This window comes from Micropterus dolomieu, linkage group LG22, assembly GCF_021292245.1.
Source record: "Micropterus dolomieu isolate WLL.071019.BEF.003 ecotype Adirondacks linkage group LG22, ASM2129224v1, whole genome shotgun sequence".
NCBI classification, from domain to species: Eukaryota; Metazoa; Chordata; class Actinopteri; order Centrarchiformes; family Centrarchidae; genus Micropterus; species Micropterus dolomieu.
Window position 1 is genome coordinate 18662167 of NC_060171.1, and position 12569 is coordinate 18674735.

Here is a 12569-nt window from a genome sequence, read left to right on the forward strand (position 1 = left end):
TCCCCTTCATACACTCTGGCTACTTCTCAGATAAAAGCCTAAATAATTGAAACTGTATGTCCTTGTACATGAAGCCCGAGTCATATTTTAGATGAATATTTTTAGCGAACAAAACAAGACTTTGAGTAATTCCAGCAATACAGTATTATAAGTATCAACTATATAAATCATTTTAGAGGTTGGTCTGCAAGTGTCACAAATTATTGTTCCCTACTGCCTACATTCAAATGCCTATGAATGGTCTTATTTAAAAAAAATCAATTACTTAGCAACGCCTCTACAGCGTGCATACAGACCATGATTAAAAAGTCACTGCTGGGTACAACGTCTCCTGGCTTTGTTTTTCAGTCTCACGGGGTGCATTTCTAAAAGGACTGCATTCCTGCAAAGATGAAGGATATATAAAAAATAAATAATGGTAATCTTAAGGGGGGTGGCCCCTCAGCATGTTTACATGAATTCTAATCAAACCAAGGATCTGTATTGGATTGACAATTGACCCGCTTTAGTAGAGGAGGGATATTTATATGGGAAGATGATACACAAAGAGACAGAAACAGACGAAAAAAACCAGACATAGCATTTATTGCATCCAAATCTCTCTAATCCGTAATTAATGAAATGTAAACAGGGATTCCCTACTGTTCCTCACATCCCGTGAACAGCCAGGCACCTATGGGTTTCACTGGCCTCACTACATGGCTCTTATTTATTAGACTTGTACGCCCCCTACTGGCTATATTAAACCATTACAAACCAGGTTACAAAACACTGACACATGGCTTGTGTAACTCAAAACCAGCTGTTGTTTGGTAACCAGCACTGAGGGCAGGTTCCGGACGTGGAGATCATTTTGATCTAAATGATTGAGTTAAAACTATGTATTAGATATATATATGTTCACAGGAGTTTTACAGCATTTGATACAGATAGTATCTCGTCACCTTTCACTTTAAGATGCCTCCTTCAGCAGCGGCTGGTGCCGAAGACAGTAAAGCCTTGGTCAGAAAGATGTTAAGGGAAGTGCTGGTGGGTCGAGAGGATCCAGAAGGGTTTTTCGCGATATGTGTGTCGGCTTTGGGACACCAGGAGACCCGCACACAGTTCATGTCCCTCATCCAGCCCCTGTCCACGGCCAGCAGCTCCCTGCACTCTATCCTCACCTCCATCTACAAGGAATATTTCTCGAAGGTCAGTGAGTGTTGAATATGGGTATACTTATAACGTCGTAGCACTTTTTACCACATGGGTTACAAAGTGGTTCAAAATGAAAGAACATATCTAAAAAAAAGAAAGAAAGAAACATAAATACTGGTAGATAATAATACATTTCAATCAGAAGCAAGTAAGAGTGTTTAAAAATCACATGAAAACAAATCAGAACAACAATGTGTATACATACTCTGTGTGTGTGAGTTAACCAAAACTGCATTTCTTGACCACTAAGAGAGGCAAAAGACTCCATATTAAAATTAGCTAAACTTGAGTGAAGTTGTCATGGCTGACACGTGTTAGCAAAGAAATATAACTTTGTTACATTGACAAAAGCAGGAATAGAGCAACATGGGCATCCCTTTGGATTTCTCTTTCTGGCTAACTTGTTACCTGTTAAATTTTAGTCCCACCTTCATTACTGCAGTCAAGCCAGCCTCCACTTCGAAAACGACAGTCAAGCCAGCCCTCGCGCTGTTTTGCGATGCGTGTTTTTTCTAGGCATTGCGGTAACATCGTGTCGCAGCACATTTCAATATAAAAGTGAGCTTCTGCTGAACATAATGCAATTGGTGTGGCTGCTCTTAGGAGATGTTATACATACATAGACTGTATGTATAACATCTCCTAAGAGCCAAATACAGTAAAGGAGTGACTGGTGAGGTCATTAGCATATTTAACTGAATTGATAGTCGATGTAAAAAGAAAATCTGTGAAAATATCAGACATTTTCAAGGGCTGTAATTTCAAAATACTACATCAGATTGCTCTGATATTGACAGAGGGACACCCTGAGGTGGTCTGCTATTACTGTGAAGTGAAATGAGTCAGTGGAAACAGAAGGTTTTGTTTTTACATGAGTTTGAATCTTGGCTGAATTTAGTAAGCGTTCTGTAAAAAAGTAATATTTTCTTTAGATACTTGTGTTGTCTTAAGCATTCATTTATTTAGTTTATTTATTTATTCAGTCGTTTCTGCCACATCAATTACATTATGTTCAGCAGAAGCTCACTTTTATTTTGAAATGTGCTGTGACACGATGTTACCGTAATGCCTAGAAAAAACACGCATCACATCGCAAAACAGCGCGAGGGCTGGCTTGACTGTTTTCGAAGTGGAGGCTGGCTTGACTTCAGTCCTTCTTGGCATTTCAGCCCTATTTTGTCTACCGGCTCCTGAGAAAAATAACTGACTCTTAGTTTCTAAATATGCTAATGACCGCACTAGTCACTCCTTTACTGTACTTGGCTCTTAGGAGATGTTATACATACAGTATATGTATGGTACGTTAAAGCTGACGTTAGCTTGTATTAAAGTTAACGTTCGCTCTTTTGCTGGGAGCAGCTGCCCCGCGGTGGCCTGTTAAGGGTGTCGTTTTGTCTTCCTCGGACCAAATACCCCATGCAGTGAGTTGAAAGTTAATAATGTGCTGTAAGAAATACATTAAAATGTATTCAAATAAGTTAGTATAAATTACGCATTTCACGTAACAATGAGTACAAATGCAGCCACGTCCCACCTTTATACCATAAGTTATATTAGCTATTAATAATCACATAATGAAAGTTTACCTTACTACCAAGCAGTCTTTTAACAGTAACATTAGGAAAAAAACAACTATTGAAAGTGACGTTAATATTAACCTTTATATTTACAGATTTACTAATCAATGTAAACTATACACGTGTTACTACTACTACTACTCAACTGCAATGTTTATGAAAATGGATAAGCCATGTGGTTGGGGCTTCTGGGATACTGGGACACTCAGTTTCATTAGTCCAAATGAATCTAATATGTTAGATTCAAGCCATTTAGGAAACTATTTTGTCAGTCACTAATCACAGAACTAATTACCTGCACACCCAGGTATTTCACTTATTCTTGTTGATTAGACCTTTGCTCAGCGTGGCACTGCTAAGAATTAATGGGTATACTCATTTTAGCACCAACAGAGGGCTCATAAGAATGGCAATGGTGTAAGTTGTTTTTAATCTTACAGGTGGAACAAACCTAACAGAGAGATGTCCACCAAGCATTGTCTGCACACACCCACAGTCCTGGTTAGCTTATAGAAGTGAAAACACCTGTGTGAAGGGTGTGTAGGGCCTTCAACATTAAGAAATTGACACTTTTTGAAATAGATAAGATACCTGTGAAATTATTTACTGTACAAATTGCCTCAATAGGCTAAACATAAAAGAGTTATAATTTAAAGAACTAAATAGAAGAGGCATTAACACTAGCTAGCTTATCATTTCTCCAACAGCAACAATCTCACAGACTGTTTAAAAAATACCAGTCCATAATTAAATACACAGTGACCATAGCACATTCTTGCGTAGTTTTTGAAAAACATCAACCCTGGTTGGTCATATAAGCTACAGTGCATACTTCTTGACAGTTTTAACTGCAACAACTTGAAGTAGTTGCAAATATTGTACATGAAATTTGTCACCTCTACCCCAAAGACTATAGGCACTTATTTTAACAGCAATAATAATGGGTTATCCTAATTAAATTTTAGACGGAAGACAAAGAACTGGAACACGCATTGGCTCTCTCTCTACTGGAAATGAAAGATTACCGCCTGTCAACTCCCCGCCAAGAACCTGGAGATAGACTGAATCAGAGAAGCTCTTCTCAACTTGCTGTGGTATCTCGGCCTCCTCAGACACCCCAAGAGACTGAACTTCAGAAAAGCACACGTGTTGATAAATTTAATAAAGAGACACCAGGGACAAGTCAGACGGTGTGTGTCTCCAGACTGTCTGGCTCATTTTCCAAGCAAAACACAATTGAAGAAGGTGGCCACATGATGGATGGGGGAGATCTGAATCAATCAGAGAAACTGAAACGCTCTAAGAACAGGCGACAGCGGCGCAAAGGCGCTAACCAGCAGATTCTAGGTTTGCCCTGTTCTCCGTTAGCACCCCCACCAGTACTGCTGTGGTTTAGGAGGGACTTGCGACTTTGTGACAACCCTGCTCTTATGGGCTCACTGGAGGTGGGTGCACCTGTCATCCCAGTCTTCATCTGGAGCCCTGAAGAGGAGGAGGGACCTGGGATTACGGTGGCTATGGGGGGAGCTTGTAAGTTGATTTAGTAATCATTGTTAATGGTAATCTTTGTGAAATCAAAATGCATCTTAGTGGTGGCTGTGCTTTTTGTGTACATTTTCATACAGAACTAAAGTTTATTCATTTGCAAAACTACTGACTGTTGTCCTGTCACATCTTTACTTTTTAACAGGTAAATACTGGCTTCATCAAGCGTTGTCTTGTTTCTGTTCATCTCTGGAGCGCATTGGCAGCCATCTTGTCATCCTCAAGGCAAATGGAGAGGGGAATAAGGTTGGATCTTCTCTGCGAACCCTGAAGGATCTAGTAAAGGAGACAGGGGCGAGAACAGTCTTGGCTAATGCCGTCTATGAGCCCTGGCTGAAGGAGAGGGATGATGCGGTGGTGTCAGCCCTTCAGAAAGATGGTGTTAAATTCAGAATGTTCCACTCGTACTGTCTCAGAGACCCTTACTCTGTTAGCACAGAGGGTGTGGGACTCAGAGGTTAGTCACAACACAATGAATTTGGTGTACTGAGTTTGCTTAAATATTTGTGGTAAAAATCAAAACTTGAAATATGTCAGTAAGTTCCAATTATGGTGAACTTTTGTGTTTTCATGTCTTGATTTAGGAATAGGTTCAGTGTCTCACTTCATGAGCTGCTGTAAACAGAACCCAGGGTCTGCGTTAGGGGTTCCCTTGGACCCTCCTGCGTCTCTCCCCACACCTGCCCACTGGCCTCAGGATGTCTCTTTGGACGCGCTAGGCCTGGCAAGCATGCCCCACAGGAAGGATGGCACAACGGTCAGTAGCCAAAGTGGAACAGTCCTGTTGGGCTGAGCTACAACTCAAAATAAATTGAGGCATGAAAACTCCTTTTTTCAAGTTCGCTAGTCTGACAGCTGAGCTGAATTGCCGAACAAGCTGTCCGTGGGAAAGTAAGCTAACTTACATTATTAACTGTCCTGTCAGATAAGAAATTTTGCAAAGTTTAAACTTGGCCCACTGTTATTAACCAATAATGTTAGCTAAGCTAATTGTTCATTTATGGAGACCAGAGGCAGCTCAGTAGCTACATGTAATGCAGGCTAAAGTCAACGGGGTAAAAACCAGTCTAACACCAAAATCTGTGACCTATTAGATTCTGTGACTAAACCCAAACGACAATGTTTTTCTAACTATAACCAAGTACTTTTAGTACCTAAACCTAACCAAGTACTTTTAATAACTTAACCTAACCAAGTACTTTTAGTACCTAAACCTAACCAAACTGCAACCGCGTCACATCGTCAACAAAGCCTCTGGCGCTTAACGTCCCATTTGGGTCACAGAATCTGATAGGTCACACATTTTGGTGTCACACCGGCATCAGTGTTGTTTACCCTGGGGTTTTGAAAGCATTTGTTATAAATGTTCTCAATAGCTTGCAACAAGAAATGATAAATACAAAATGAAAATGCTTTGAGAAAGGTTAATTTGACCTTTTTTAACTTAAGCTAAACAAAGAAAAGCTACTGATTGTAAAATGACCCCAAAATGTGCAGCACCAGTCAGTAACTTTAACAACTTTATTTTGGAAGTTTCTTTTTGGCCATGTTTTCCGTTCTCTTATATTTTAAGATTTTCATTTGTCACCTGCCACCTGAATAGTGTGTTTACCTTTTGCAAAAATAAAAAAATTCCACCAGAAATTGATGCAAGAAAGGAAGAAATTGAAGAAAATTTCACCAGAATGCAGGAAATTAAGTGTTTAATGCTCAAAATTTTGTGGTGGAGGACCCCCCAACTCATTCCAGCATTGATGATTTCAACAGTAGTGTATCATCACATCTTGTTCTCACGACACCAATATCGTGTATCATCTCCTCTAGTGAGCTAAGTGTATCGTCACACTCCTAATCTGAGCCCTTATGTCCCCACCACTTTTCAACACAAAGTGACGAACTTGCGCGTCGTTATGTTTCTCTTGTTGCAGTAGACAATTGCAAGTTATCTATACAAACATGTTAACTTAAACAGACCCCTCTTACACTGTATGTTTATCTGCTTGCGTATCCTTCTGATCTTTTTTACCCCTGACCAGTTTGCATGCCAGAATAAATAAAGATTAGATCATAGTCCTCAATATTTTCTTGTGTTCATTTTGGCATTCAGATTGACTGGGCAGCTAACATTCGTAAGTCCTGGGATTTCAGTGAAGGGGGAGCACATGCCCGGCAAGAGACCTTTCTTCATGATGGTGAGGCACCTTGAGTGCACATTGTAAACATATCATACACTCTGTTTGCAGGAATGTTAAATGTGGCTTTATGTAACAGTATATTCTCTCCCATGTGTCCTAGGTGTGTATCGATATGAAAAAGAATCAGGCAGGGCAGATGCCCCAAATACCAGCTGTCTGTCTCCCTACCTTCACTTTGGTCAGCTCAGCCCACGCTGGCTATTGTGGGATGCCAAAGGGGCACGCTGTCGACCCCCAAAGTTCCAGCGCAAACTTGCATGGAGGGATTTGGCTTACTGGCAGCTAACATTGTTTCCTGACCTCCCCTGGGAATCCCTCAGACCTCCATACAAGGTAGAAATTGGCTACAGACATCTTGATAACACATTAAAATATACTTTAAGTGTTACAAATATATGCAAATAAATAAACATGAAAAGACTTTCTTCATCAGCAAGTAAAAGCCTATGTCACACCACGAAGAACTAAGTTTATTAGCAGTAGCATTACTCACCTGCTGGTATTTGCAGGCTCTGCGGTGGAACAGTGATCGTGGCCACCTGAAGGCCTGGCAGCGAGGTCGAACAGGTTATCCTCTGGTGGACGCAGCCATGAGGCAGCTGTGGCTGACAGGCTGGATGAACAACTACATGAGACACGTGGTGGCGTCTTTTCTCATAGCATATCTCCACATGCCCTGGCAAGAAGGCTATCGCTGGTTCCAGGTGAGACGTGCATGCTTGCAGGCACTAAATGTACTCGCACAGATATAATATAGAGCAACACACAGTATAATTAGTACTACTTACTGTTTCCAACATTTCCATGTGCTTAGGACACCCTCGTGGATGCAGATGTTGCCATAGATGCAATGATGTGGCAGAACGGGGGCATGTGTGGTCTGGATCACTGGAACTTTGTCATGCACCCCGTCAATGCAGCAATGACCTGCGACCCCTACGGCAGTTATGTTAGGAAGTGGTGTCCTGAACTTGCAGCTCTGCCAGACGAGCTTATTCACAAACCCTGGAAATGTCCCGCATCTATGCTTCGACGTGCTGGTGAGGAAGTTATCATAAGGCCATGGGGGTCATCTGCTGGCTTCTTAATATTTTTCATTTCAAATGAGTTGTGTAGCCAAAAAAACATTACCTTCAGTAAACAGCTCTACATTGTAACACAAAAATCTCCTTGCCTTGCTATCCTCACTGTTTAGGTGTGGTGTTTGGCCAGACATATCCTGAGCGAATAGTTACAGACCTGGACGAGCGGAGGAGTCAGTCTCTGCAAGACGTAGCTCTGGTGCGGAAAGTGTTCGGACAGTATGTGGACAAGCGCTCAGGCTGTGACTTGGTGCCTCTGCCCCCACGCCTGGTCTCCGAGGCTCTGGGCTTATCGCACAGGGATGGGGACGTGGTGACCGAAGGGAAGCAGTTCCTGTTGCCTGTTATCACTCGCATGGAATTCAAACACCAGCTTCAAGATCCAGACGCAGATGCCGCCTCAAATCCCTACAATGCTGTTCTAAATGGATACGTGAGCCGCAAGAGGGACGAGACCATTGCCTTCCTTAATGAAAGAGACTTTACTGCCAGCGTGATGCATGAGGGAACCCAGAGAAAGGAGAGGCTGGAGAGGGATTATCGCAGAATGGAGGGACTCACTAGGCCTCCTGCATCTCGGGGCAGGGCCAGACGAACCTCAACAGCCAAGGACAGGTTTTCTATAGTACCTGCTGTGGCGGTCACCTCTCTCAGGTGACCCAGAGATCAAGACTGAAAGTACAGTCTTCTGACAGTTATGCACGACCAAATTGTTAGAGAACAATAGTCTTTCAAATGAGGAAAGAACAGGCCCAAAAGTGTCATCTTTAAATATACACTGAACCCAAAGATGTGGGTAGAGTGAGGAACATTTGTTTGTGATGAGAAAACTGAGACAAAGTTTGCAAGAGGGAGGCAAAATGAACATTTTATTCATTGAGTATAATCTCGGGTATTGAACAATGGTATCATACCAGCCCAGGTGACAAACACTGGTCCGGGTTAGTTAATATTCTTGGTTTCAGTGCAGCTTCCTTTCTTAAAGCCCCAATTAATATTTTTGAACATTTTTATTTTTGAACAAATCTGGATATGTTTCACATAAACATACATTGTAGAGTTTGAGTTGTGAGTGCGGAAAATTGCATTGTTTCTCAGAATTATTTTCAAATTAGAGACCTATTTCACTGTTTACAAACTTCTAAACAACATCATAAAAACTGAGATTTATTCCTCATCTAATAGGAGGTTGGATCATGTTCCAATCTTGAGTTTTGAGTGTGGTGCTACCTTTTTGTATACTTAATATTTGTATAATGGATTTTAACTTTAGGCTGGAAATGTTGTGGTAGGCTGAAGAGGTTTTCTTCTTATTTATTTTAAGTGATTCAAATGATTAAATATGCAAATAGCATTTATATTATTTATACGTGATGCTCTGACATAGCACCAAGTATTATAGCCTGTTCAGAACCTAATGTGACAAGCTATAATTTTCACAATACTGCCCACATTTATAATATCAAGTCTAAATAAAAATCGCCATGAAAAAAAACAATGTCTCAGGAAATGTTTATTTTCTAATTTACAGGTCCCATGTCTACAGTGTAGCTGTCATACATGCAGTGTAGACCAACATTATTATTAATACCATAAAGATCAAAGTGCATTTTTAAGTCTAACATTGTCCTACAATAGAAATTCAAGTTTTCACTGAACTTCTAACTGTGAGTCTCTGTCTCTTCTGTGGGGATTTGAGGCTGCAACAACTCAACATTGGATGTTTAGTCAGTGCAGATAGACAGGTCCCCTAAAGTCAGTCTTTAACAGTAGATAAAGGATCCCTAATGTTCACAGCTCTACAACACTGGCAGGTCAGCAATCTGGAGCTCCTGAGTTCCCCTGGTGGAATCTAAGCATTGTAACTTTGACAGGCACAACTTGTGGATCTCCCTGCCAGTGGTGTTTGCGAAGGAGAGAGGGAGTATAGAACTTATTATGAGGTGTTAGATTAGTCCTCAATGGAGCAGATGTATCTCTCATAGGACGCTTCGTCCATTAGAGTCTCAAGCTCTGCAGGGTTGGCAATGGTCATCTTCATCAGCCAGCCTATATTGAATAGGTTCAAATCAGGTTAAGCTATGAGTTAAGGACCACATCAGTGTTTTTGCATCACATATTTTAACATCACTGCCACATTTGGTTTTCACCTGCTTCAGTTAAGTAATGCATCACAGTGAACAATATTTTTGCCTTTACTGTTGTCAAAGGCACATTAGCAATTCACAGTAATTCTGTTATGAGTCGAAATGAACTTGTGGTGCATTACCATGCATTTATAGTGTCATTCAATAGCAAAATGCAGAATGTGTTCTGTGTGATGGATTACCATTTCAACCAAGTGTCAAGTCTCTTAAGTGGATTTTCATAGTTGTAATTGAAAGGAAACTTGGTCACTGTTTCGGAAGTAGGAAATACTTCCCAAGAAGAAATACTAGTTTGCCATAGAAAATGGTTAGCAGTAATCTAAAGTACACCTTAATAGAGAAATATGCTAAACATGCAAAAATCATTGGTATGGATCAGGTGTGATAAAGATAGCTCAAACTTGAAATATAAAAAATATGTTATAAAGGTTAATTTTTACAAACAAAAAAAGACTGTACAAGGTACAATGCATTACTTTTAATACTACAAAACCAGGTTTATCTCCTTTATCCTACAGTGGCCTTATGTTATGTTGCATTACTGCCCCCTAGTGTCCCAAATATAAAAATGAAGCTAGCTGCAGTTTCCTTCAAGCTCACAGTCCATTACTGGGAAGAAGAATGGTTGTTAAACCCGAATACACCAAAATATATGAGAGCCAATTTATCAGTATATATATGTAATGATTTTCAAATCAATACCATGTTAAGGTTTTTGGTACAAGCACAGGCAAACCATTTGTCAGTCAAAATTTGACTGCTCCCCATGCAAGATATACACCAGTCAAAAGATCACTACAGAAACTGTTTTTGAAGGTAAACAAAGACTAGTGCCAACATACAAATTGTACGAACGACCTTAGACTTCAGAGGGTTGCCTAATGTATTTCTGCTTCTTTGACTTCCCAACTCATTACTCAAATAAATGCACGAATGATCTACATGGATTGAACGAATATTTATCTTTATGTGTGCTTACCATCTTTGTAGCAAGATTTGTTGACAAGACCAGGGTTGTCTGCCAGAAGTGCATTGACCTCTACAACTTCTCCAGTCAATGGGGAAAAGAGCTCACTGGCTGCCTTTACACTTTCCAGAGCTCCAAACTCATCTGTGACAGTAGATGTTAGAAACAGGTGCATTTCAGAAATATGTTAACTGCACAGAAGGCACAGGGGATTTATTGCTAAGTTATGCTGACCTTAAAGTAGGTGTACAGTGGCACGAGGCCAAAGGCCATATGTTGTCACAACCACAGGTGCTAAGCTAAATTAATTTTACAACCACATGCATTTTTTTGAAAATTATGGATGGAAAGTAGCTGAGCACTTGCTTGTTTCTCAACACAACTGTGTCTGAGAAACAAGCAAATGAGAGAAAATTATGTAGCTCTTGCTTTAAAATGTAGAATCATTCATCTAGAAAAACATGTTGATATCCGTGCTTTAGAAAACACAGATACATATGTTACCATTTCAAAACTGCACAAAAATTTAAATTTTTGACTTAAACAGGGTAAAAACACACCTTATTATTTATGTCATTCTTGATGGCCTTGGATTGTACTAAGATCAGCGTAGCTATCTTACAGTCATCTATAAAGTAACAACTGTGGTGGTATTGACAAAATCAGATAATCAATCAATAGTATGTTGAAAAAACAAGCAGAGGCTCATTTATGTTGCTCACTTGTCCATAAATTCATAACATTGGACCACATCATTGTAATATATAAAATAGCAAGTCTCAAAATTAATATATATAATATAATATATAGTATTAGTATCACCAGCTATAGACAGTCAACAGTTTCAATTTTCTCCACACCAGCAGGGAATGAGATGTATGGGATTAGGCTTTATTACTTTCATATAATACTTTACACCATACCTTGCTGAGCCAGCTGTGTTCCCACCTCTGGCAGTCCACAGTAAACTACATCTCCCAGAGCCTCCTGCAAAGCAAGGTCAAAAGGCAGGCGCAAAAGATATTTACTGTAGTGCATGGGCATGTACATCTGTGTGAGCCCATGGCCAGGAAACTTACTTGCGCAAAGTTGCTGATACCGACAGTCCCGATTCCGTCGTCTTCAACTCGAATCCATTCATGTTTGTCTGTGAATTTAAGTGCTGCAAGATAACACAACAGACTCAGAACACGAAGGGCCTCCCACTAGAAGAGTTTGAAGTATTATGTAATCCACGGGCAGTAACGTTATGACAACGAGGAGAAAAAACACACAGACAGTCATGCAGCAGCGTCGTCAGCTCTCGTCCTTTTCTCTAGCTAATGTTAGCCTCTAGCTACCGAAAATTTGAGCTAACATGCTACAATAAATTACATTAACAGGGGGAATACCTGCTGTTAATCGGCTAGAGGAGGCTAGCGTTCTTCCAAAATAAGGTTTAGAGGCCAGCCGCAACGAAGAAAGTGGTGGCGACCGGGTAAGTAAAGGCAAAACTGTGAAAAAGTTGGAAGACAGGGAGCGGAATAGCCCACAGGCCGCCATCTTTGTCGCTTACTGATGAGAGCATGGAAATCTCCTTCGCGGATATCCGAGGCATCAGTAGCGCTTTACTGCCCTCCACTGATGAAGAGAAAATCAGATATAACAAATATTTACTGTATGTGCTCAGTCATATTTTCAGCCAGTACAGAGGGCATTTTTGGGTCTGACAGGTCTCCTTTTTATAGCTACTGATAGTATATATCTGATATATTGGGATGCTACAGTTAGAAGCCACATTCACAGCAAATGATGATTACCAAAACAATTGAAGTCCAACTGGAATTAATATTTTTTGCTAATATTCAATATGTGTAACT

General features: G+C 40.4%; 2 protein-coding genes and 1 long non-coding RNA gene across 4 annotated transcripts; 1 reads left to right on the plus strand and 2 right to left on the minus strand.

The window, feature by feature from the left end:
- Nucleotides 1–568: 568 nt before the first annotated feature.
- On the minus strand, nt 569–1695 carry LOC123961652. The gene is made up of 2 exons (XR_006822752.1): nt 1606–1695; nt 569–1169 (listed from the first exon to the last, which is right to left on the minus strand). It is a non-coding gene; the product is annotated as an uncharacterized LOC123961652 (long non-coding RNA).
- si:ch1073-390k14.1 (deoxyribodipyrimidine photo-lyase) lies at nt 923–9091 on the plus strand. 2 transcript variants are annotated; one of them, XM_046037181.1, is made up of 9 exons: nt 923–1191; nt 3740–4304; nt 4465–4776; nt 4904–5076; nt 6427–6511; nt 6615–6847; nt 7024–7218; nt 7329–7554; nt 7710–9091. In XM_046037181.1, the coding sequence occupies exons 1-9, from the start codon at nt 958–960 to the stop codon at nt 8252–8254; spliced, it is 2568 nt and encodes an 855-aa protein (XP_045893137.1). In that variant the 5' UTR covers nt 923–957; the 3' UTR covers nt 8255–9091. The 2 variants fall into 2 exon arrangements, with proteins under 2 accessions (XP_045893137.1, XP_045893138.1); XM_046037182.1 differs by lacking the exon at nt 923–1191 and adding an exon at nt 2317–2618.
- LOC123961648 (glycine cleavage system H protein, mitochondrial-like) lies at nt 9092–12305 on the minus strand. The gene is made up of 5 exons (XM_046037183.1): nt 12102–12305; nt 11790–11872; nt 11634–11697; nt 10723–10854; nt 9092–9645 (listed from the first exon to the last, which is right to left on the minus strand). The coding sequence occupies exons 1-5, from the start codon at nt 12250–12252 to the stop codon at nt 9548–9550; spliced, it is 528 nt and encodes a 175-aa protein (XP_045893139.1). The 5' UTR covers nt 12253–12305; the 3' UTR covers nt 9092–9547.
- Nucleotides 12306–12569: the final 264 nt, after the last annotated feature.